The 26565-nt window shown below is 37.3% G+C and overlaps 2 protein-coding genes across 2 annotated transcripts in view; both read left to right on the top strand.

Annotated features, from left to right (window-relative positions):
- Positions 1-10856: 10856 nt before the first annotated feature.
- LOC137405227 (uncharacterized) lies at positions 10857-16400 on the top strand. Its single transcript, XM_068091455.1, has one exon. The coding sequence runs from the start codon at positions 10857-10859 to the stop codon at positions 16398-16400; it is 5544 nt and encodes a 1847-aa protein (XP_067947556.1).
- Positions 16401-20445: 4045 nt separating this feature from the next.
- Positions 20446-26565, top strand: part of LOC137403771 (rho GTPase-activating protein 20-like) — a 42964-nt gene continuing 36844 nt past the window's right edge. The window contains exons 1-2 of the mRNA XM_068089807.1: positions 20446-20479; positions 24496-25214. Coding sequence (XP_067945908.1) covers positions 24510-25214 — 705 coding nt within the window. The 5' untranslated portion in view covers positions 20446-20479; positions 24496-24509. The remainder of the gene's footprint in view (positions 20480-24495; positions 25215-26565) is intronic.

Here is a 26565-nt window from a genome sequence, read left to right as displayed (position 1 = left end):
CAGGATTCACATAGGCAAACTGTTGTGCCAACAAATACACATTCCTTGGCTTTATGATGGATTCTTGCACCCCCAATCGAGAAACCCTGATCTAAATAAATTGTAAGATTGATAACAAAAACAGACAACATTGTTTGTACTAAGGTCATTGTCAGGTTTCCTATGATATTTATATAACCTAGAGGGTTGGTTACATGAGAAAAAATGTTTAAAGACAACTATAGTGAAATAGGGTACCGTGTTTTTTTTACACGCTGTTTTAGCAATGCGTGACTGTCACGGTAACTACTCGATAGTAACTCATGAATGAATCCAGTAAAATGTTTTAGCATATATAAACAGTGTTTGTTATAAGGCAAGGTTCACTTATCAGCCTAAAACATCAAACTATTTATAATGCTTTCAAGCTATGGATTTTGTTGATGAAGACCCTCACCGCCTTGGTTATTTATTGTCTGCGCTCATCAAGTCAAAAATTATCATATATCTCCTCAAATTGTGTGAGTACATGTTTGGGAAATCTAACGCCTCATGTGTACCTCAAACGAGCATCCAACTACTAGGAATTCAAAGGTATCCCAAGAGTTATTTTTCTTAAGAATAATTTTTAATAATTTGACTACATAGTTCATTACTTGTATTGTTATCAATTATGTTTAACTATCACAAAAACACTATATGCGGAAGCTTCTATTTATAACATCATTAGCAATATAAAAACAACAATTTTTAATTTTCATTTTAAAGTATTGTTTAGGCGGCAGCAAAACTACAGTATCTGCTTAGAAGAATTTGAGTGCATAATCTTGTACAAAGGCCAACCAGTGGGCCGGCTAATTCAAATTTGGGTTGAATTTAAATTTAAGCAAGACACAATAGTCATGCATAAAGTTTGCAAACTTCTCATATGGCAACTTTTTACACGCTCATGTTAACAATTTCATCATCTGCAATCACCGGTGATTTTGTGACTTTTTTGCGCATTAGAAAACTATTTTGCGCATTTCAACTAAGTTGCTAACTTGGACAGGATCAGCTGCGGTCGGCGAGGCTCCATAGTCACAGTTGCTAAGAGAGTTTCTATAATCCTATTATTTGTGGGGCTATTGCAGTCGCGATCAGGACTTTTGCCATTCAGAGGCTTAACAGGCGCTATTTCTAATGCTAATGCTCCCTGCTATGCTGTCATTTGTCATTGCAAATTTTCTGGAATCATGGAATTCTGTTGTTTCAAAAAGATAAATATTAAAATAGTTTGTCTTCGTTTGTAACAACTTTTATACCAATATGAATATTTAATGGTTTCCTCCATTAACCAATATAAAGTATTGAAATTTTCCATTTTTGTGAACTCACTATGAAAAAAGACTTTAATATTTATTATTTTTAAGCAGGCCCTACCACAAATACAGCTTTTTAGTGGCCAGTAAAAAGAGCGATCTAAAAAGGCTAAAAAAATTAAATTTTGACAAATTTGCTTAAAGATTTTTGATCTAGCATGCGATATAAAAGATATTATAATAAAGCCGAATGGTCAGCCAAATTGATCGATACAGTATTTGATGGATATGAATGAGTGGTATCTCTTAGCATTCCATGTCGGCAATAGGCAGTCACTTGACTAGTATAAGATGTTTATCTACGCTAAAGGGTAATCCAAATAGATTATCTCTCGGATAGCTGTTCCTCCGATTCGACGTAGCCTTCTTACAAAGTGATGGAAGCAATGCCAGCTACGTACACAGCTCAACTTACTGGACTGCATAGGTAAGCCTAGCTTCTATGATTTTATATCCATCAATTGCCTCATTGAACGCAATTAACTTCACTTAGACAATGTAAACTATTTAGCTGGTTTATTGTTAGCAGGCATATACGCTTTTGACGCTGTGCCAAGCTGGATTGTGGATTTCATTACATTTGATAGGGAGACGATCTTTTGATGTGAAGTCCTCACCTTATGTAATAAGATATGAAATCGTGAGTGAGTAACTGAAACCGTTATATAACTTCTCATTTAACAGTTTGCGGAACGTTTCTCACCTATGACATAAAATACGCGGCATCTCCTGTTCTAGTGTTCTGCCGTGTCACAGGTAAGTGTTTGTTGGCTTACATAGTCAAACTATCTTTTATGTTGATATATGCCATTTTTCTTGTTTCAATTCGCTTGCACGACTCAACTTCAGAGGTAAGTGTTTTTTGTAAAACAAATTCAATAAGACCTTCGGTATGAATGACATTCTAACACTTGAATTTGCTGGTATTCTATTTGCTTTTCTAGAAATGAATTCGATGAAAAGGGCATGAAATAGGGTATGAATTGAGACCACAGAGCAAGTTAATAGTTATTGTAATCAGCTTCTATCACCTTACTAGGATACCTTTAGTCAAGGCGTACTTTTCATCTACCCTAACATTATAATGATGCTTCAAGTTTTACCGTAAAAATAGAAGACGCTGTTGATAAATATTCATTGCTGGCCAGAAGCGGCCTGTACTAATAAATTACCACCAGTATTACAGTATGTCTCCAAAAAGAAGATTTCGGAGAGCCAGCTACATGAAAATGATAGCATTTTACACTTGATGATAAGCACTCTGTAACATGTGGCAACGAATAGAACTACATAAAATGAAAGCTTTTGTTTACAATGACTTTGTAGGAACAGTCCTTGAATATTTAGAATCAGTGAAATATGAAGATATTAACGGCTGTAACTAGTGGTTTGCGTTTATACCATTGTCATCGCTACTGAGAGCTATCTACCAGACTTTGTTTCAATTAGACTTAAACTTTACTCTTATTTAACTGAAAACCTAAACAACTGTTCAGTATGTAAAGGGTTCATGAAAACTTTATTAAAAGTAATGTTCATTACTACTGTAAGCCTCCAGCTAAACATACACATTGGTTAGCAACAGTTCATGCGCAATGTATAAATGTATAACTTTATATTGCCATTAGCAGTCATCAACAAAATGATGTTTTTCATTACATGCCAAAAGAGAAAAATGAGAAGACAGAAATCAGGAATTATTGAGTGGGCAGAACAGAAATGTTTTAATGTTAAAAGTTCATTTTTTGATAGTATTGAGGAGGAGTCGGGACAGTGAATTGAAGGTTGTAGTATCAGGAAGTTCATAAACTGAATCATGATGGTGGATGTAGTATGTTGGTGTTACAAAATAGACAGCAAATAATTAACTCATGAACTGAACGTGTCTATGGTACGGCAATCATTTTTCCGTTACGAGGTTTGAGTTACATAGAGTCAACTCTGATTGTAAGGGAATGCGCCTTGTAGTAGGTTTTCATAGTAATAAAGACTCTTACAAAGGCTATCTTCAGTATGATTACCAGATTGAAGACAGTAGATGTGTTAGTTTATAAGACGGAGAGCATAGTATCACTGGTATTGAGTACTTCTCAAACGCTTGCTTCCTCTTTTAAACAGGTTGGCAGCTCTGTTGGCTGTGCTCTATTAAGCATACGTCTTGAATGACCATGTTTTAATTTTATTATTTTGTTCTTATATCTATTTTTGCCAATTTTGTTTGACTGTACGGATATGATTTTATGCAAAAACTATAAATTTGAGACTGTTTTTGACATTTGTTAAATCGCTTAAATGTTATTGATTAGGAGATCGGAAAAAATAGCTATGAACCAACTAAGTTGTATTACATTTTCTATGATTGATTCTGCCAAAAGAATATTGCATATGAAAAGGATTTGCCATAAAACAGATCGAAAGGCTGTGAAATAGTGTACAAGCAAGAAATATTGCTAATTGAATTGTCAGACATCAAAATGCCGAACAAAAGTATATAAACACAAATTAAACCCATGTATTTTAAGAACTTTTTGGTCCTCATTACCGACCTTGACATGGTTTCGTCATGGCCGCTTCAGTTTTTACTTTAGGCCTCATCGATAACGAGCGGTGTCATGAACCAGCTAACAAATATTACAACATCTTATTCTAGTGAGATCGATCTTATAGAAGATTGACTTAACTCAGGCTATGGTCAGTCAGTGGTTAAATGATTCTAAGGGAGGTAAATTATACATCTATATAACTTCTGGTCTCATTGTGTGTGAAGATGATATAAGCGCAATTTGCATATAGTTCTTCCCATTTAATGATAAACAGAATGTATATTGAGACAAAAATTGTGCAATTTGATGCTCCACCTAGTTGAGCTAAATCTTGTGTCTGTATATAGATTTTGGCAAAGAAAGTCATTAATTTGTTACTCCTACTAGAATAACCTTGATCTGGATATTACATCCATGTAGCATGTGCTATAACCAACGCTCATTACTCCTTATCTCGTTTCCTAACTATCTCTTGTTTAGTGTTTCCCTGCTGCCATACATAGCGCTGCCAATGCGTGTGTGACTCACAGCAATTCAAGATGAGCTCTTTAGGTCGAACTGGAAAGAAAGTCTATCATCGCAGATACAGTTTTGATAATTTCAGCATCCATCGCAAACAGGTTGGTTTTTTTCTAGTATCAACTAAACATTCAGCAGGGCTCTTACCTTATCCATTCAGAGTGTATGGCCACCGTTGAGACACATGAGGTTTTTCACTATAAGAAGTTTGTGTCATGTCATGAAAAGAATTGATCACGCTTAAAAACTTTTTCTCATATGATACTTAATAAAAAAGCCTCATTTGGATATGTAGCATGCATAATTGTAAATAAAACCCTTTTTCTATGTAATGGAAATACCAGATAACTCTTGGATATGATTGTTTATTCTTTTAGATGAGACATAACATCATGCCATATTACTATGATAATGGTATGCAAGGTAGAAAAAGCCAATTGATTTACTGATAACATTATTATAGAAATCCCTTATCTCGTTTAAGAAATAAAATAGCTAAGGATACATTTTTTGTTTTGTACAAAAAGTACTCGTCGAAGTGGGACAACCTCGGTGAGCTGCCAGGAAACTTGATTCCGTCTGTTGATAGCATGTTTATTACTTGCTCTGTGGCACCAGTATAGATGCATGATTTACAAATAGCCATAAAAAGGCGTCAAATGTGATAGACTTGGGTTCGTTCAGACTTTGTATCATAGCGACAACGAATTTTTATAAAATCAACTACAACCTAGGTTAAACTATTCGTTTTAACCAACAAAGTTAACTTGTACCTTGGAGTTGTTTCATCTGAACCGTTGAAGGCTGATCATGAATGTTCAAATCATTCCTCATTGATGTCATACGAAGTTATAGATCAGCATCTAAGTTTTTAAGGCCAAGCATTAGTATTTTTACAGAATTTTTGGTAGTCAGAAAAGTCAACAGGGAAACTTATGACTTCTTGAGAAAATTTCTGAAGGACCTGGATGAATAGATCACTAGACGCATGTATCATGAATAATCATACATTATCGGTTAGGAAACTTGCAGTTAAAACCTGTCTATTTTTGTATTCCAGGCATCACGAGAGAAACAAGCTATTCATTTTGTTTTACTGTAGGTTGTCAAACATTCGTGAACTTCTTGTCAAACCAACATTGTAGTAATCTTTTGATTGACTCATTCAATTAGCAGTTTACAAATATATATCAGATATGATGCAAAAGGAAGGTAACAGAAAGAAACAATCCTTGCCAGAGTTGTGGGAGGAACAAATGTCAGGTTGTAGTTGAGAAAGCTGCGTTTTTATACTGTCACATTTCTAGCCTCTTGGTGCGCTGCGAAACAACCTCAGATGTGGCTTTTGCTCAACTGGTTCAGCCAATGTTTTGTTATGTTAGGGCAAATCAATGGGGGAGTAACTCCTCTGATAAAATAGGCAATTTACGTCTCCAGATGAAAAACATGGTTTCTCAAGATATTTGAGAGTCGATTTTCTGGTGAACCAATAATCTATTTTGTTTTTATTGCGACAAAAAGAACCTGCCAATTGGTTGTAAAAGAATACCCTGTTAAGAACTCATACTCTTCAAAATTTATAGAATAAATTGAATAACTATAAACACTTCTGGTCTCACTGGCATCCCTATAGGCTTGTCAACAGTACCGGCAGCATAGATGTAGATGTTTTTACTTTTCAGTATTAAAACCTTACTTTGTAGCTTGTATCTCCTTCCGATTGCGATGCCTTGAGGAATGAATGATTATGCTTGCATGTCTGGTTGTAAGTTTTTGGTTCCTACTGCTGCTGTTAGCACTGGGTAACTAAAATCAAAAATTAAAACTAAAAAAATTCAACTTCTTGCTAATCCTGGAAGTGACAATTACATTAAAAGGTTTTTAAGTTTAAAAAAACCTTGAAAGTAATATCAGATAAATTAGTATCTAGTGAGTTATTTCATATTATTTTAGTGTTACATTAATAAACATATTACAATGATAATAGTTGCATTAGTTCATAATCGATGGAATTGAGTTTATGATACTATGAATAACTAGAATTGTGTTTTCCTTTTGACTGAACAAAGTATCTCTCAGTAAATAGAGGATTGTTAGATGACGGCAAATGTTTGGCTGACATTTAATATCTTGCGGCGTTAAAAGGCTTGGTGAAGTGATCGTTTTAACAGCTGTTAAAAATGGATTGCAGTTACAATTAGATCGACCAAAATGAAAATTTTACACAATTCCAAAAGTTTTCCTGCAGTCAGCAACAACTCAAGTATACATGACTGAAAGTGTTGGGAATTGTGTTGGCATTGCTGATGTGATGAGCCCAAAATTTAGTCAGCGTTTCTTGTGTGGACTATCTATGATGTCACTGCTTTCAGTTTGGGCCAACTTTTATTAAACTCTTTTGCAAATGACAATGACCTTTCATAGGTAAGATTGTGACTGCTGTCATGTTCACATTTACGAAATTTCAGTGTAACAGGGTAGCTTATCACTGAAGTGGTGATGTGGCATGCCTCTTCAAGTTATGGCAGGTGCTTCTTCATGTGGTTGAGTATCGCTACTTAGTTCAATTGTTGGTAATGGGACAGAGAAAAAATGTGTCATATAGGTTGGGTGTTACAATTTCCGAAATCCCCTACTATTTACAACACAGGAATTTTTTGTGTTTTTGCAATGCATATGGTATTTTGTTTAAAACTGAATACGTGCAATATATGTGAGTTGTGATATCATTATCTATTCATCTCTATGGTAAGCGTTTCTTCGTATAGCAAATATCGTGACCAATTTAAATATGGTATATTATCATTTCCTTAGAGACTATGTCAGCGTGAAGCTGTTTCACCTTCATTATGGCACACTAGGGAAGGCACTAATTACTACATCAGATGTTCGGCTCCGTGTAAAATTTTGCTAATACTTAATAATGTTTAATGTAAAATCAGTCATGCAGATTTCAAAGGAGCCGTTAAAGGTCGTTACTTTATGTGCACGGCACAACAGATTTTAAAATCACTTTAAACCAGCAAAGTGGCAAATGCCAAGATTTGTAAACATTCTCACAATTTGTCCCATATTTGTGAAAGGGCTTCTAAATGTTGCCCTTTCCTCACACACCTGTTGACTCATGTCATGACGCACCGTCCTTGGAATTGGTCTACTTCAATAAGGGTGACTTTGGCATTTCTTTTAGCTAGAGAAATTACTTATACTCTGCAGACAAATTCACCAAATTTGTGAGTATCGTTAAGAGATTTTCATGAATGCTGATTGGCTAATGAGTTTAATCAATAGAACTAATTATACTGACTTTAGAATAGTAGAGAGCCGCTAGTGACGATAATTGGGCTAGTTGAATTAGTTTTCAATTATCTGTGTCTGTCAGGATAGACTCCATTATAGGACTCCATTAATTTGACTGTCATCTTGTTGTTAGGTCTAAATACACAGTCGCAATCTGATCCAGTAAGTTATTGCTGCAAATTTTATCAATATTTAAAATTTGTTATCACCTCTTCATGATTTCTAGAAAGTTTTGCTTACCTCTCAACAACACGCAGGAGAAGGATATGAAGCACTTCAATACAAAAGGCCAAATAGGCAATATTATTGTTTTTACAAGACTATTCAGACCGCGCCCACTAGCAGACTCCTGATAGAGCGATTAATTAAGAAATTCGTATAAGGTACTAGTACACTATTTATTTCCTCTGAGCCACGTATAGGACACTGAACTATTCTGATCGCAAATGTTAAGCAGTCTATGTCGAGACCTCTTTCCTTATCTCCTATTGTAATAACCCGTTATTGATATTTAACCCAATTCTTTTAGCAATCGGCAATTTGTTTTTTCAACCATAATTACAGGTGACAATGGCACGCGGTCATCAACAACACTAAACAATATCGGCACATGTAATTTTTTTTCGCATTGAGCAGTCCATCATTGGTCCGTGCCCTCGAGGGCGAGTCGAATAGGAGCACTCCGCTGAAATGTTCTTCTTGCATTGCAAGAACAGTGGGTTATATTAATGTTGCTCCTCTTCGAACCAGCCATGTTACAATGTGGCGTGTGACCTTCATTGGTCCATGTGAATGCATTGCTTGACAATCACACAAACTCACAGAAACTTTTATCTGTATGTACTTTATTGTGACCCAACATTAGTCATTATCCGGATTGGGCAATTTAGGTAGGAGTTGTCCCAATTCAGTTTCTTCATCTGGTGGACTTTGAAGAGCTTATTTGAGAGAGACCTCCAGTTGTTGCAGCGCATTGAAGCAATTTTATCAATAGATAAAGGTGAATAGGCCATGTGCAGTTAGAAAATATTCATATAGGTGTCTATAAGTAGTAGATGAAATACAAAAGGAAATACCAGCAATCCCGCTAGCATTAAATACCTTTATTCGCTGCTGTCCTTCTGTGAATCCCGCTAGAGTAAGGTGAAAGGAAATCGTGAACACGCTTGTTGATAAGTTATAAATTAAAACTTTTTATCAGATATCAGGGTACTGCTGGAATAACTTAACCTTGTCAGCTTATGATGTATGCGTATAACTCTTGCCTTCAGTAGTCACCAACAAAAGGATGTTTTTCATCACGTACCAAGAAAAAGGAAAAAAATTAAAAGACAAATCAGGAATGATAGAGTTATATCATAATTTGGGGTATGTAAAGATTTGTATACTTTTAACACAATTGTAGACATATGCTGCACATAGACTATCTCACTCATAAAAAACATTTACTTGACAAAGACATGATTTCATCCGTTTGTATGGTCATTTCGGCAATAAAACACACATATCTGGTGGTCAAACAGTTTCCTGTTGTTCAAACTAACGCTGCTTTGCTGACCTCGCGTTTTATTGTTGCTGACCTCGTTATTGTTGCGTTTCTTCCGGGTAGCCTATACTGTCATTGGACCGGAGTATGGTTCCAAGTCTGGTGGGACCAATAGAAGAGTAACAACTAAATAAATAACTTTGTTTTGTCCTATATATATATTTTACCTGCACTCACCCTATTCAGTCTGGTTTTGCTAGCCATTAAAGAAACTGATATGTTCTTACAAACTTCATTTAAGATTTTTATACACTGTTGTATTTATCAAGTAGTTTTGACAAAGTGCTAGAAAGAAGGCAAAAGGTACGTGTATTTTATTTCTTCTGTCTTTTTCTTACAAACTGGTGATCATTGAACTGCGCTTTGCCATGAATGCTTTCACACGTATCAACCACTTGATTGATGTAATATGCTAGAAGAATGCCTGTGTAATGTCTCGGCTTGATCACTTATTATAACCAATTACTAGTTACATAATATTGCTGCTTATATGTAGTACTTAGCATAGTAATTTTATGTTTTTAGACTTCACGGTGTTGGTGCTGGTATTTGTCAATGTAATAAAGTACAGTAATAAAGATATGTCCAGTAACTGCATCATCATCAGTAAAGTTCTACGCCAAAAGTCCTAGCAATTTTAAAAGTTCAAACAAAATTGCTATAGTGAAGTCTTGATCCTACTGAATATGAAAGAAGAAATCAAGAACATCAAGTAACCTAAAGGAACCAAACGTGTTCAATCCATAAAGAGACCTTGTGTCAACCTAAAGGAACCAAACGTGTTCAATCCATAAAGAGACCTTGTGTCAACCTAAAGGAACCAAACGTGTTCAATCTATAAAGAGACCTTGTGTCAACCTAAAGGAGCCAGACGTGTTCAACCCATAAAGAGACCTTGTGTCGACCTAAAGGAACCAGACGTGTTCAACTATAAAGAGACCTCGTGTCACCCGCCTAAAGGAACTAGAGCTGTTCAATAAAGATAGAAACTATAGCAAGATAAAAGGAAATTATTCACACTCTATATAACAGAGCTAAGTAAACTTACATGTATTTTAGCTCTATATGACAATCTTTAATCAGATTTCATTTGAGCTTGGAATTCAATAACTCTTTCAGATAGATAATTGCAGTAAATTTGTCGATTTTTTAAAGAATTTTATTTTAGCTGTTTGTAAACTGAATAGGTTGAGTGCCCTTAAAACTGAATACCATTAGTGCAATTTTAGAGGTTTGGAAGTTGTTGCTCTCGTACTGCTGTCCCAACAGTTATTGGTTCCGTGTCCGGATTCGGTACGGCATGGCTATTTCCGTGAGATTGCGTTGATTAGACCTGACCGCGGTGCTTAGCTGTAGCATTCTAATCAAATTAAAGCTTACAGTGAAATAAGTTGCAGTGTTACATTTCGTTGCATAATTCAGCAAAACAAGTTTTATATGCATGCAATCATACAATTTTGTGGTGTGATTGCTGAACATTAAGTTAGAATTGTGAACAAGATACTTAATATAATAAGTTTGATATTTGTTGTCAGAATATTGTACTGTGTGTTAATCGTGGTTTTTTACAAACGATTATTTCATAACAGTTAATATATTGCATTCACAATGCCCTCTGATAGTGAAACAGAGGTAGTTGATGCCCATAAGCGTGAATCTAAGCGTCTTAAAATAGCTGCACTGTATAAGGAGGTAGCAGACAATATTGTAGGTCATTTTGAGTCAATTGATGAATTTTTCTCAAACGGCTTAGTTCAAGAGGAAGGTGTTATTGAGCAGTTTCACAATACTTTAGAAGAGTGGCTTGTATCTGTTAGTGATAAGTACACTGAATTAGATACACTTACAGAAAATACAATTGATGAAGCAACCATTCAGATGTATCATGTGTTTTGTGACTTACTAAAAGAAAAGAGAGCAAAACTCCAAGAAAAATTGGAGCAATTTGACATGGATCGAGAATTTGCCCATGAAGAAGCAGCTCTCCAGGAAACTGCACAAGCATATAATGACCAGTTGAAAAAGTTCCATTTTCTTGTGGAACGAATGAAGTTGCATAAAGACATAACTCCGAGGTCAGAGACACCCATAGTGAGTCAACTTCAAGGTGCTCAACAACAATTATTGTCACCAACAAGCAGTCAGCAAGGAGGTCAAGCAAAGGTTTCAATGACGCCACAGCAATCAACAAACCAAGGCCTAGATGCTGTTAAAGAGCTTGCCCAGAGCTTAGTCACTACAATGAAGGCATCGAAGCGAGCGATGCCTGAACCACCAATATATGATGGTAACCCGATAGAGTTTCAGGATTGGGAAATGGACTTTGACGCATTTGTGGATTCAGAGGGATTGACTGGGGTAGAGCCTCTCCGTTTCCTCAAAAGATTTCTCAAGGGCAAAGCAAAAGAAGCTATAAGCGGCCATTTCATCACTAACACAGTGCAAGCTTATGCAGATGCCAGAAAGGAACTGAGACACAGATTTGGCAGCAAGCATAATGTCAACAGGGCTCTGAGAATCAAGCTTGACTCATGGCCAAAGGTACCCGTTCATGATGCAACAGCTCTACGAAGATACGCAGACTTCTTACTTCATGTCAACTCTGCAATGAAAGATATCCCAGAGCTACATTCACTCAGTCTCAGTCAGGAGAATGAAAAGCTAGCATGTAAACTGCCTGATTGGCTAATACGTCTCTGGGCCAGAAAGGTAAAAGATAAGAGAAATGAGGAGCAGTCGTACCCTACCTTCTCCCAATTTACCAGTTTTGTTGTTGATCATGCTGAAGTAGCAGATGAGCCATTAATGCAGCTGAGTGTCAATCGAAGCAAGGAAAGAAAGCCAAAAAATGCTCCTGATTCTGGAAGAGTCAAAACGTTTTCCACTACTTTAGCTCCGATTGAAAGCTGCAGATGCTGTAACAAGACACATCCAACCGCAGAATGCTTTCAATTGAGCAAGATGGCCAATGAAAAGAAGACTGCCTTTGTCCGGGAGAATCGTCTTTGCTGGGGGTGCTTACAGAATGGGCACCAATCGAAAGACTGTTCAAAGAGAGCAACTTGCAAAAAATGTAAAAAGAGGCATCCAACGTCACTACATAAGGATGACCCACAATGGACTGCTAAGTCAGGTGACACAAAAGAGGCCTCAATAGATGCCACGAAACAAGAAAAGCCTGACGACAAATCTCAGACAGCTACAGCTAAGACTCTCAATGTCAAAGCTACAGGCACCAAGGAAAAGATTCTAAGTATGGTGGTACCAGTTCATCTCTCTAGTAAGCATGAACCCACCAAGGAAACCCTCGTATATGCTATGTTAGATACCCAATCTGACTCATCATACATTACGAGCAATACTGCAAAGGCTATCGGCCCAAGGTTCACCAAGGAAACAGTGACTATGGACACACTACAAGGAGAAAACACAGTTTCGATCAGAAGATATCAAGATATTACAATACGAGGATGGAATCAGTCTGATACAACTAGTCTGGAAGCATATGAGTGGGATAGGTTAACATGTGCAATTGAGCAAATTCCAAACTGCATCAATGTTGCAGAGTATCCTCACTTGAAGAGTCAGGCACACAAGTTACCTCCTCCATTGGACATAGAAGTAGGGATGTTGATAGGAGCAAATTGCCCAGAGGCGTTTGCTCCTTTAGAAGCCGTGGTTGGCAAAACAAGTCAGCCATTTGCTCAACGAACCATGCTAGGCTGGTCTGTCTTCGGTGCGACCCAGAGTAATGACAAATCTCACAAAACCTCGACGAAGGCAAAGGCTACTCGCTTGCTTTTTAATGATCAAGATGAGCAAACCATGCTTTCTCAAGATGACTTTAAATTTCTTGAGACAATGGAGAAAAAGCTACATGTCAATAATTCTGGGCATTTTGAAGGGCCTCTTCCCTTTCGTAGAAGGCCAACTCTGCCCAACAATCGCCTGCAAGCTGAGAAAAGACTCCAAGCCTTAAAAAAGAAAATGGATGCTGATAGCGCATTCAAGGAAAATTATTCTGTCTTCATGAGAGACCTTCTAAAAAGAGGTCATGCTGAACCCATAAAGAGTAAACCATCAGAAGGACAAGTGTGGTATATACCTCACTTTGCAGTCAGTCACCCGCAGAAAAAGAAGTTACGTGTTGTATTTGACTGCAGCGCATCATTTAGAGGTGTGTCGCTAAATGACCATCTCTTGTCAGGACCTGACTTGACAAACAACATGCTTGGGATTTTGTTGAGATTTAGAAAAGAGCAGGTAGCTATTGCTTGCGATATAGAAAGAATGTTCTATAACTTTTATGTCAATGAGGAAGACCGCGACTTTCTGCGCTTTCTTTGGTTTGATGAATGTGGTAACATTGAAGAGTATAGAATGACAGTACACCTCTTTGGTGCAACTTCATCACCTGCTGTGGCTACCCACTGCTTACAACAGTTAGCTCGAGACAACAAAAACCATTCTCCAACAGCAGCCAATTTTATCCAGCAAAATTTTTATGTGGATGACGGCATAACAAGTGTTCCAACAACTTCCGATGCTAAGAAGCTTATCTCCGATGCTAGAACTCTTTGCGAACGTGGTAACCTCAGACTCCATAAGTTCCTGTCAAACAAAATGGAAGTGCTGGATGATATTCCAGAGTCTGAGAGGTCAGTGAAAGATGTAGATCTCCTAAATGGATCATTACCTATACAGAGGACGCTTGGCCTAGAGTGGTCTATTGAGAAAGACATACTGAAGTACAACAGTAAGGTCATAGAACAAAAATCTCCCACAAGACGGGGCATACTGTCTATGATAAGCCAAATCTTCGACCCATTAGGATTTTTGGCTCCTTACACCTTAACAGGGAAAAATATCCTGCAACAAGTCAACAAAGCCGGATATGGCTGGGATGAAGTGATAGGAGAAGACACGCAAGAGCTTTGGAAAAACTGGACCAAAGACCTGAAATTTCTAGATGAAGTACAAGTTCCCAGGTGCATCAGACCCAGTGACTTTAGAAAAACAGAGCTCTGTGAATTGCATCACTTTTGCGATGCAAGTATGGATGGCATGGGAGCTTGCTCGTATCTGCGTTGCATAGATGACAGTGGTAATGTTCACACTTGTTTATTGCTAGCTAAATCCCGTGTAGTACCTAGCAAAGGAATCATGACAGTACCCAGACTGGAGCTCCAAAGTGCTGTCATGGCAACTCGTCTGGGTGCAATACTTCGTAAGGAGCTAGACATGGTAATTGATGGCGAGCACTTTTGGACAGACTCAAAAGTTGTGCTGGCGTACTTGGCTAATGAGCAGAAAAGGTTTCACATCTATGTAGCCAATCGCATTCAGGAAATAAAAATGTCATCAGACGCAAGTCAATGGCACCATGTTGGCAGCAATGAAAACCCGGCAGATATTGCTTCACGCGGGATGAGCTGTAGCAAATTGCTGGACTCGATGTGGTTTTCTGGGCCTGCTTTTCTTAAGGAACATGACATTAGAGAGAGGCTTAATACACAAAAAAACAACAAAGAACTTGACAGCACTGACCCTGAGATAAGAAAGGTCAAAGATGTGAAAACCACAGCTCTCAAAATAGATGAAAAGGACCCAGAGGTTTGCAAGGTACAAGTAAATTCGACTAAGACAACGGAAAGCTCATGGCTTAATGACATGGTGAGCAAAGCCTCTAGCTGGACCAAACTCACCAAAGTCCTTGCTCGCATTTATAAAATTGGCAAAGAACGATCATTGAAAGTACAAATCTCTCCTGCAGACATAGTACATGCAGAAGAACTTGTAATAAAAACTGTTCAATTTCTTCACTTCTCTAAGGAGATAGAACAGTTGCATAACTCAACTGAAACAAGCAGCATGCGCCAATTGTCTCCCTACTTAGATGACAAAGGTTTAGTCCGCGTTGTTGGGAGACTTGAAAATGGAAAAGGCTTGACAAAAAATCACAAACATCCAGTGATCATTCCAAAGAAGTCACACTTAGCAAAGATTATCACCAGAGACTACCATGAGGCCATCTTCCACCTTGGGAGACGATCAACGTTAGCAGCCATCAGGGACGCTGGTTTTTGGATAGTTAATGGAAGTAATATGGTAAAAAGCATCCTGAGCTCCTGTGTTGGCCGTGCCAAACTTCGAAAGCCAGCAGGGGAGCAAAAAATGAGTCCTCTGCCGGAGGAGCGCTTAGAGAAAACACCACCTTTTACTAATGTGGGAATAGATGTGTTTGGACCGTTCTACACCAAAGACAAGCGCACAGAGAACAAGCGCTGGGGACTTCTTTTTACGTGTCTTTACTCCAGGGCTATACACATTGAGATGCTCGAAGACCTTTCCAGTGATGCATTCCTAAATGCTCTACAATGCTTCACATCAATCAGGGGTCCCATCAAAACACTGATAAGCGACCATGGCACAAACTTTGTGGGTGCTGCCAATGAGCTAAAAAGACAACTATCATATGTGGAAGATGAGTCTTTAAAAAATTATTTACTTGCCAACAAAGTGGAGTTTAAATTTACCTCTCCTACAGGAAGCCATCAAGGTGGGGTATGGGAGAGAATGATAAGATCTGTGAGAGAGGTCTTAAGAGGCATGGCACTGAAGTATAAAGCTCGCATAGATACTCAAACTCTTCGTACCTGCTTCTACGAGGCCATGAGTATTGTGAACAATAGACCTTTAACTGCTTTGGATATCAATGATCCAGATGAAAACATCATTACGCCAAACAGCTTACTCACAATGAAAAGCGATATGCCATCAGAGCTCCCGCCTGGAAATTTTGATGATGATGATCTGTATGGCAGACTGCGTTGGAAGAAAGCGCAGTGCTTTGCTCAGGAGTTCTGGCTCTCTTGGAGACAAGAATACTTAAGTTACCTCACTCTGAGGCAAAAATGGAGCAAGACAAGAAAAAATGTCACAGCTGGTGACATAGTGATGTTAGTGGAGCAAGACACTCCTAGAGGAAGATGGAAGCTTGGCGTCGTAGAAGAAGCGATTTTAGGAAAAGACTGTTTGATCCGTAGAGCAAAAGTTAGAATAGGTACGTCAGATCTGGATAAGAATGGAAAGCGGACGGCTAAGGCAGTGATACTAGAAAGACCGATCCAAAAACTGATTAAGTTAATGTGAATGTGTGTATTTAGGTTTGTTCAGAATACATTAACCTAATGGTTGTGGTAGCACAGAAAATATTAGACATATATAACTCCAAAAAAAAAAAAAATAATAATAATAATAATACTAAAAAATTTAACTTAGGCTTTTAAATTTTTGGTGGGAGTGTAAAGATTTGTATACTTTTAACACAATTGTAGACATATGCTGCACATAGACTATCTCACTCATAAAAAACATTTACTTGACAAAGACATGATTTCATCCGTTTGTATGGTCATTTCGGCAATAAAACACACATATCTGGTGGTCAAACAGTTTCCTGTTGTTCAAACTAACGCTGCTTTGCTGACCTCGCGTTTTATTGTTGCTGACCTCGTTATTGTTGCGTTTCTTCCGGGTAGCCTATACTGTCATTGGACCGGAGTATGGTTCCAAGTCTGGTGGGACCAATAGAAGAGTAACAACTAAATAAATAACTTTGTTTTGTCCTATATATATATTTTACCTGCACTCACCCTATTCAGTCTGGTTTTGCTAGCCATTAAAGAAACTGATATGTTCTTACAAACTTCATTTAAGATTTTTATACACTGTTGTATTTATCAAGTAGTTTTGACAAAGTGCTAGAAAGAAGGCAAAAGGTACGTGTATTTTATTTCTTCTGTCTTTTTCTTACAAACTGGTGATCATTGAACTGCGCTTTGCCATGAATGCTTTCACACGTATCAACCACTTGATTGATGTAATATGCTAGAAGAATGCCTGTGTAATGTCTCGGCTTGATCACTTATTATAACCAATTACTAGTTACATAATATTGCTGCTTATATGTAGTACTTAGCATAGTAATTTTATGTTTTTAGACTTCACGGTGTTGGTGCTGGTATTTGTCAATGTAATAAAGTACAGTAATAAAGATATGTCCAGTAACTGCATCATCATCAGTAAAGTTCTACGCCAAAAGTCCTAGCAATTTTAAAAGTTCAAACAAAATTGCTATAGGGTACTTGCAACTTTGGTCTTTATGCAGTAGAAAGAAAAAAAGTTAAAAGACAGAAATCTATGTGGTCTTCTATTGTTTGAAAGTCGACTAAAAACAACAATAGTGCAGTTAAAGAATGCAGTACTAATTATAGCCATCCGTTTATTTATATTAGTTTATTGTCCACCATTAGCAAGCTTCCTTTTCTAAAACCTGTTATTATCTCAGCTTACATGTGAATTATCTCAATTCCATAGTCTGCTCAGGCCTTATGACCTGCTGCGCTGTAGAGATTCACGCGGAAGCCAGAATATTTTTAGTTTAGCAATTGTTGTCGCAATCATAAACATATCACCACTCGTACCCTCTAATGCTTTGATAGCTGAGACAAAGCAATTTTTATGGCTCTTTGCGGTGAGAGAAGAGTGTGAGAGCACAACTGCTGTGGACTTTATTACCCAGGCTTGACAGCCAAAGCAGTTTGATCGGTGCCTAACAAAAAGGATTGCATAAAAAGAAGTTTTATAAATGTGTAAAAGCTAGCGTAAAGTAAGAACTGGTCACCGATGACAAATTTTAAAGCTTTTTCCACTAATTTTTATTAAGGTAAAAAGCTGATAAAATTTCTAGGCATGCCACAAAGCTGAAACATGACAAATTCAGTTATGTCCAATTTAAATGTTTTATTATTATAGTGTCTATACTTCAAAATGTTTTATATTTCGTCCAAAGACCGAAATTTTTGCAAATATTGACAGTCTTTTAATGCAAACATAATGCGTGGTTTAGCTGTTTCCTTGCTCACATAGTACATCAGTTACAGTACTAGCTCAGTTTTCCCATTCTGATAGGACCTTGACATAAACGATATACAGTGCTCTGCATCACAGCAGAGCACAGCAGATATATAGTGCACAAGCTAAGTCTTGTATCTTGCTTAGCCGTATCAACAAATGCAGCAGAATAGATGTTAGTTGTCTCCCTCGCTTCATCTTTGCCGCACACCACTATTAAATAGGTCACATAAGTGTAAGCAATTAAACATACAGGGCAGTAAGACCAAGCATGAATTGATTTCAGGATTATGTGATAAAAAAACACTAAAAATCATAAAAAACTAGAAAATTGTGCAAACTGGTGCATAGTAAATTATGTAAAATTTGGTTACAAAAAAAATCATCAGCTAGTTTGGCCTAAATTGGAGTTGCACCATTTTTTGTGAGTAAGTATTAGACATTGCTGACTCAATAGCTACAGGATACGTTAAGCCCTCGCATGGATGAGATTCCTACTCAAATCTACAAGTTGAGGCTACCATAAATAATGGTTAGCCTTTTCATGACTGATTAATATGAGTGTTACATGCAAATTACAGCTTTCACAAGGATTGCTACATCTCAACTATTTGGAGAATATCGCAACGATTCAGTTTTTAATAAAGCTTACAGTATTGATCAGGCTACAAGTTTTTGTATAACACTTTTTATCAACAACAAATATTCGCCATTACAAATTTGACTGAACTTTCATGCCTTCAGCAAAATAAAAAACATAAAAATAGAACCAATACTGAAGCGAAATCGTTCCTTAAGTATAGAAGCTATCAAGATTTTGGTTTGATAAATTTTCATAGACTCACAGAATAAAAGGGGAAGATTTCTCTTCTGTAGTATATTTATCATGCAAACGGCCAAGGAAGATTTTTGTTGTTATCCAAGGCTCAAACTGAAACTAGTTTGTTAGCTCAAACTGAAATTATCCTATTGTCGCTCCTTTATTACGTAGCGACTGTGTGAATCGTTTCTTATAAATAAAGTTTGCATCATCCACAAGTTTAGCGGGTTTGTTACTCGCAAAGTTTTACCGAATATTTCAAGCCTATGAAAAATGGAAATGGTACTTTCGAATGATGCACAAGAAAATGCCGCACAAGCTATTCCATTTTAAACATTTTTCACATTTCATTTGTTTCTATCTCGATTTGAGCAGCCCGGTGTGACCTTTGGGGGAGAATTCCTTATCTCTTTTAACAAAGCCCTCTCGTTAATCCGCAACATGCAAATATCTATTGAAACACTTATCCACGGTAACTCAATGTGCACACAATTCCAAATCCACATCATCTGCGCAATGAACATAGAGTAGGCACGCGAGCTCAAGCATTAAACTGCATGAAATCAACTGATGAGATGTGCGCCTAATTACAACAAATAGTTATCTGTGATATTTGAAATTTACAATGCATCATCGGACTCAAATACAAGCAGTTTCAAAGGTAGTAGTATTCTTACAAATTATAAAAACTAGTACCCATGTAGTTCGTGGGCTGTGACAGATCATCAGATGTAATAATTAACTGCACAATTATTCCAAAATACAGCAAGGTGGATGATTGACCCAGTGGTTAGTGTGACAGTGTCCCAAGCCGGTGGTCCTGAGTTTGAATCTTAGACAATGCAATATTTTTTCTCAACATCCACCCATGGATGTACTGATATAGCTGTTATTATAGTTAAAATTGAGGACAGCTTGCTAGCACGCCTAAATTTAATTAAATTGAATTGAGTTAAATTGAAAACAAGTATGTCCAAGGTTGTTTCTTCTGACCTTCAGCGTCATGAATGCCGAGCATTTATGCAGACGCTTTGATTAGCTAATTTTAAAGTTTCACATCGACAATTAGTTTGGCCGTAAATGTCGTCCTGAGGGGACAGACAAAATGTTTACTAAAATTTAATCCGCAAGCTAGTTGTTTTGTGGTTTTATAGCAACATTGTTTGTTCGAATTTATATTACTCAGGTACAACAAAGATAGCATCATGCTTTCTGTTCATCTAAAATGTTTGTACTTGGTAATTCCCTAAAGAAGCCGCAAATGCACACGCAGTGGTTAATGCAATAAAACAAATCAAAAAGTGTTTTCAAGATTTCATGAATGGATTCGAGACGAATGTTTGCATGTGACAAGAAATGAATACGCAAGTGCTCTATCAAAAGAATGCTATAGTTAGGCGTCCATCCCTTTCCATGAGCATCACTCGATTCAATTATTCATCACCAGTCAGTGCTCAAGCAAAGAGCGGAGGAGCTTCTACCTCGACAATATGGGGTGAGCAGAGATACTCTTTTCTTTAAGATAAACTTACCCAAACTTTCAGTAGATACTAGATTCTATCAGAAATTGTCAGCATTTGTCTATCATTTGTGATTGTTTATTATGTTTGAGGTGATCTAACTGCGAGGATGTTTCAAGTTTAAAATCGTCAAAACTTGATCACCGTTGAAACGCTAATAAGAAAATTACATGCCGAAATGACGTCACTAATCGCGCTGCTGCCTGTCTCTCTTATTATTGATATCAGCTATTGCGTTCGAGTTGCAGCACTACATGTCTCTAATCTGTCGGTCTCTTGGCTGAAGTGTAACTATAGATATCATAATTACACTTTCACTTGAATCTAAGCGTTTTACCTGCCAAAAGGTTGCGTCGATTTTAATACGGAAACATCCTGGCCATCGGATTACCTCAAAAATCAAAAACAATCGCAAACTATAGACAAAATACCGATACTTATTGATAATATCTACTATCTGTGTGAGTTTATATTTCACTTTTCAGTACGTGCCATGGCCAACACCTCAATCAGCTGAATTGTCTGTAGTCTAATTTGTACACCGGCATATAGTTTAAAGTATATAAATGTATATTCTATAATATGTAACATATGCTATGTTTATCATATGTTATGGATGTCTATACGGTGCATCATCTATATCAAGTTTTTTGTACACTATTTAACTGTGGGAGTGTGTAGGAGTTATTACTATTTGCATAGGGTAAGCTAGCTTTTGATGATCGCAATGAATCATGGGAAATAAGTCATTCTTTCTCAATTTGTAACCCAGTAACTAATGAAAATTAGTTACTTAGAAAGTGTTACCCTAATCGTCACTTTAGAAAAAATCATGTCTGCAATTCTTTTGACCATTTCCAAAAGCATAACTATTTCAGACATGGTTGTTTAGACCTTAGGAATTGTCTAGGTCAAGGTCAAAAGCTATTAAGTTTTCATTATCATAAGCTTAACGCCGCTTTGCAATATTCTATACACCTCTGCTTTGAGGTTTACCCATGATAATCTGGATTCATAAACTTTTTTATTCAGTTTTATTACTCAATAACATTTATGGCCTCGAAAGCATCCAACGATTGTTTTGTAAAGGCCATGAACCTACAAACACAGAGGTCACGGCATTAGGTACTTACGTCGCAACCAGTTTTACATGCAGCAAATTTTTACAGAGAGGCTACCATAGTTATTGATCATCAAAACTGTTCTTTTGGGCTGTCCTTACAATAAATCCGTCGAAGCATATCTACATATAGAAGCTTTCAACAGGCGCTCTGCGTTGAGCTACAATCTCCCTGGTAGGGCCTCTTATCATAATTCTGCATTTAATCAAGAGACAAAGTTGAAAGCTTTGGAATTTTTTTGATGGTCTCATGCTGATTGGGTAATGATGATATCATGATGGAGTGCTTTTGTCCTGCTACTTGTTGGTGCAGACCTCATCTAACTCTAATTCAAGTGCTCATCTAAAATAAATGATAGACCTCTCGCAGCCATATAAATACCTTTCCCAACTCAGCTTCGAATTGAGAGCTACATTCATAGAAGTGTTTTGTTCAATAGATTTAATGTCAGATAAATAAAATTATCCTTATCCGTAAAAAAACAATAAAAAATTTGACTCCCAACAAGTTTGGCGAGTCACTCCCTTGATTTTCAACTTGTCACTTTAGGGTTTGACATTCGTTCTTTATTATCCAATCATTTTTTAATTCGGCAGATTATCGAGATTGGCAGGTGATGTTGTGTCACATACCTCGTGTCACTAAAGCGCACCGCACATGGGCGGCGATAAACATGGAGTTCTTTTTTCAATACAAATGTTACAATAGCTATCATGTTTAGTTATGCATATTACCAGCGTTAGTCGTAACAGGGCTTCAACTAATTACTTTGGTATGCTATTGTCGCTTGTTTTCTGAGAGAACATACAAATTTTTACATTACAATAGAAAAAAATTTCTCGCCGGGTATATTTAGCCTTTCATCTGACAAACTGATTCATTGCGCAAATTCCTACCTACTGTTGCGACTATTGCCTGTGGAGTGTCTGTCTTACATCCTGCATATAATTTGGGCGTAATTTGCTGTTTTTGAGCTCCTGCGAGATCGGATTCATTAGCATTGAAATGGTATGTTTATCTCGGTTCTTGTGCATAGAATTAATCCAATCGGTTCTGACTTGCCTAGTCTATTTTTGGAAGATGTTGTATGTAGTTTTTTGTGTTTGTCAGTTCATGTAGTTAGCTTAAAATGGCTTGACATATCCTAAGTTCCATACAGAGATGGCGTGGCGACACCCCTTCTGCCCTATGTGGCGCTGCAATACCATTGTGGAAACAGCCGCGACGCTCTCATTCTGTCGTGATTCAGTGTTGCTGTTTGGAAGCGGTTCATTCGGGCGATGCACCATCTACGTGCCATGGAAACGGCCTTAGCTACCAACAGTGTCGTATATAGGTCTTGCTTTCTTGTTGCTTCGTATGCAGACATACGGACAGACATACGGACAGACATACGGGTCGCACAACCATCGCTCTAGTATAATGCTTTGTTGAAATATGATTTGTTCATCAGCCCAGGGTAGTGCTTCGGCACTGGGGCACCATGTGTCACCACATTGTCACTGTTTGGAAACTTAGTACAAAATGGTAGCGGAGTATCCAGAACACGGACATCAATTACTAGTAGAAGTTAAAAAAGATCATTTACTATATAACTTCCCTACCTGAGGGCCAGCCTTCCTTCTGCTAAATCACAGGCTATAATCTGGAACAGCCACTACATGTTCAAGGCTTTGTAACATTTTTCTAATACTTTTTCAAATTCTAATCGACAGGAAATATTTAAAATGCTGGTATAAAGTTTTTATGAAGAGACCCATAGTAGAATCCAACAATGTTTTATGGGGACACTGAGTTTTGTAGAGATTAAAGATTTAGCACTGAGAACTTAGGCTATGACCATTAGAATACCTGTACATTGAGTTGCAAGTATTGAATGTCAGTAATGGTGCGTTATTGGTCAGTTATGGTGCGTTTACACTGGCCGACAGAAGAAGAAGTAGGCTAGCCTAGAACAGCAAGGGATTAAGAAATATTGGCAGCGGAAAGAGAAAAGTTAGAAGGGCGAGGGAGGCAAGGAAAGCAGGCGAAGCAATTTAGACAGAGTGTTGCTCAAGATAATATCCGTGGAAAGAGCCCCGTTATCTGATAAGTGGAGCTGAAGAAGCCCCTATCAGTTGGCGTGGGTAGAGCACTTGTAGCAGTTGTGTAGGGTTCTCGCGCATCAGAGGATCTATATTACTTACATCAGCCTCTGTCTTTACAGGTTCTAGGTATGTTTTAACTGTGTTTGTAGACGATCACTACATAAACCTTGTTTATCAGAACAGAAATACTAAAGTATTAGCAGATAGAACTTGATTATTAACTTGTTAATATTAAGTTCTATCTAAATATTAAGTTAAGACAACCTAATAATAAAAAAAATTGAGATTATTTTAAGCTTCAAAATATTTTTTCTAAAGACCGTAAAAGTTTTGCAACTGTGTTAGTATAAAAGTAATGGCAGAAAATCAGGCAAAAACGTTGATTTCAACATAGACTCTGGTTTGTGTCAATCAGGGTGATGGCGAGGACAAGCATATACATACTATGAGTAATAGATAGTACAGAATGAAGTATTCTTGCTCTTTCTTAATGCTCTCTAGAAGCCATTGTTACCAGCCATATTTGCTGTTAGTGACCTGGTCATATCATGATTTACAGCTGGCAAAATAAACATTTCTATTGGTATATGAATTATCATTTACTATGTAATGCTTATTTTTACAGATAGCTTATATAGTATACACTTATATACTCTATACTTGATAAGCTATGTATTGCTAGTGAGTTACTTTTAGTAACCATTGTCTAATTGGCCATTTCATTAATCTTCAGTTATCAACCATATAGGATTGCGGCAGCATTTAAAGCTTTACTGGTTTTAGGCAACGACGGAAAAATGAACAACAGTCATGCAAAGCCTATGCCCCCTCAACCTTTGACTATTGAAGTGACGGGCTGCGGTAACGATTTGCCGGAAAGCATTTCTCATAGACCTTCTCTTGACGTCGTCTTCACATATCCAACAACCAGCGATAAAGCCGCTAAAGAAGATAGAGTGGTAAACCTTGATCAAATTTCGGACGTGAGCCCGACAGAAGAACAATCTGCCAGATCTAAAAGCAAAAACAACTTTGCAAGTCAGTTTGAGAGTTTTAAAGAACAAATCATGGATCTGTCTCCAAAACTTCGTCGCAAGCTCGAATCCAGGCCTCGTCAAACAAATTCGGCCTCCGATATTAGTGATTCGGAGATACTTCCATGCTCCAGAAAGCATGCCTATCGTTTGTCTACACCAGCACACATCTTCCATAGAAGCGAAGAAGAACCAGATGAAGACAGTTATTTCAGCGAGAATGAGTTTTCGCAGTCTAAACGAAGAAGTTGGGACAATCTGAGTAAGGAAAATCAACCCGGGAAATTAACGCGAAAAACTGGTTTAATGTCAAGTGTTAGGAGCTTATTTAACCTATCTAAAGACGGTAAAGGGGACAAACAGGAATTGTCGCTGTCGGCCAAACACTATCGACAGAGTAGCGACAGTCAGCTACTCGATCTTTCAGTTTACAATTCTTCAAGAAGATCGACAGTAGACAATGGAAAGGTTGGGCCTTACTTCTTATGTTTTTGTATCAATATGGATGGGTATCTAACAAATTAGATAAAAATGTATGATATCATTACGTTTAAGAGTTAAATATGAGCATACTATAGATAATAAAAATGGTCTCCTCACCCTGGTTAACTCAAGTGAGTGATAATGTATACCCAAGCTTCGAGTCTCCTATCAAAGCCCTGGGAGTTTAAGCACTCGCCTTAAGATCTTAGTCGTTCCCAATAGCAGCTTTTCTGCAATTTATTATGTTGACTTGCCAGTATTTAAACCATAACTGTCACGTACAACTTTCATTGTATTTATTAGGTAAATCAGACACGCTGATTCCAATTTTGTACTCAAAATAAAGATTGGTCCACTAAGTTTCAGAGTAATGAAGGCTTTTTTACAGCGTTTTAATATTGGTATCGAAAACAACACGATCGGCACAACAAGCTCCGCCTATAAATACGTGACGTATCCTAGCTTTTTAAGAACGGAAGTTAGGGATGTTTAGTCAGATTTAGAATGATGGAGATGGGTGTCTTAAAACCCATTATTATCTAAATTCAGCCTTCAAAATAATCTTAGTCTTTTTAAGCTATTTAACATTGCATATTTAAAAATGAGCTCAAAAAAGCGCGATGACTATGCTAGCTTGTGATAAAATCACGCATTTTTGAGCTTTTTTTTCTCGGCGTTCAGCCTATTAAACATCATGTAACAAGCTACGAGCAATTTTCAATAGTTTATCTACCTTTCACAAAAGACAGATTATTTTACAGGCTGAATTTAGATAATAATGGGTTTAAGACACCCATCTCTATTATTCTAAATCGGACTAAACATCCCTTACTTCCGTTCCTAAAAAGCTAGGCTACGTCACATATTTATGGGCAGAGCTTGTTATGCCGATTGTGTTGTTTTCGAGATGGATGTTGAAACGCTTTAAAAAGCCTTAATGACTTTGAAGGTTAAAGGACCAATCTTTATTTTGAGTACAAAATTGGAATCAGCGTGTCTAATTTACCTAGAAATTACAATAAAAGTTGTTCGTGACAGGTATGATTTAAGGCTGGTTCACACTATATCGCCGTAGGCGATTTCGGTGTTGATGCCACAATACTTTGGTGATCGTCGATGATAACCATGTTCACACTATCACATACTCATCTGCGTTTGCATCAAGAAATACTCCGTGACGTAGTGTTCTCATTTCTCTTTTTAAATTTTCGCAAAGAAACCTCTTTGTTTCCGCGTGCTAAAATGAAAAACTAGTCTCGCAGCGATTATCATTAATGGATATGAATAAAATACTCTATCCGCGAATTACCATCGCTGAAATAGTTCAAATTTGAAA

This window comes from Watersipora subatra, chromosome 9, assembly GCF_963576615.1.
Source record: "Watersipora subatra chromosome 9, tzWatSuba1.1, whole genome shotgun sequence".
NCBI classification, from domain to species: Eukaryota; Metazoa; Bryozoa; class Gymnolaemata; order Cheilostomatida; family Watersiporidae; genus Watersipora; species Watersipora subatra.
Note: the sequence above shows the minus strand (reverse complement) of the source record. Positions and strands in the feature narration are given on the sequence as shown.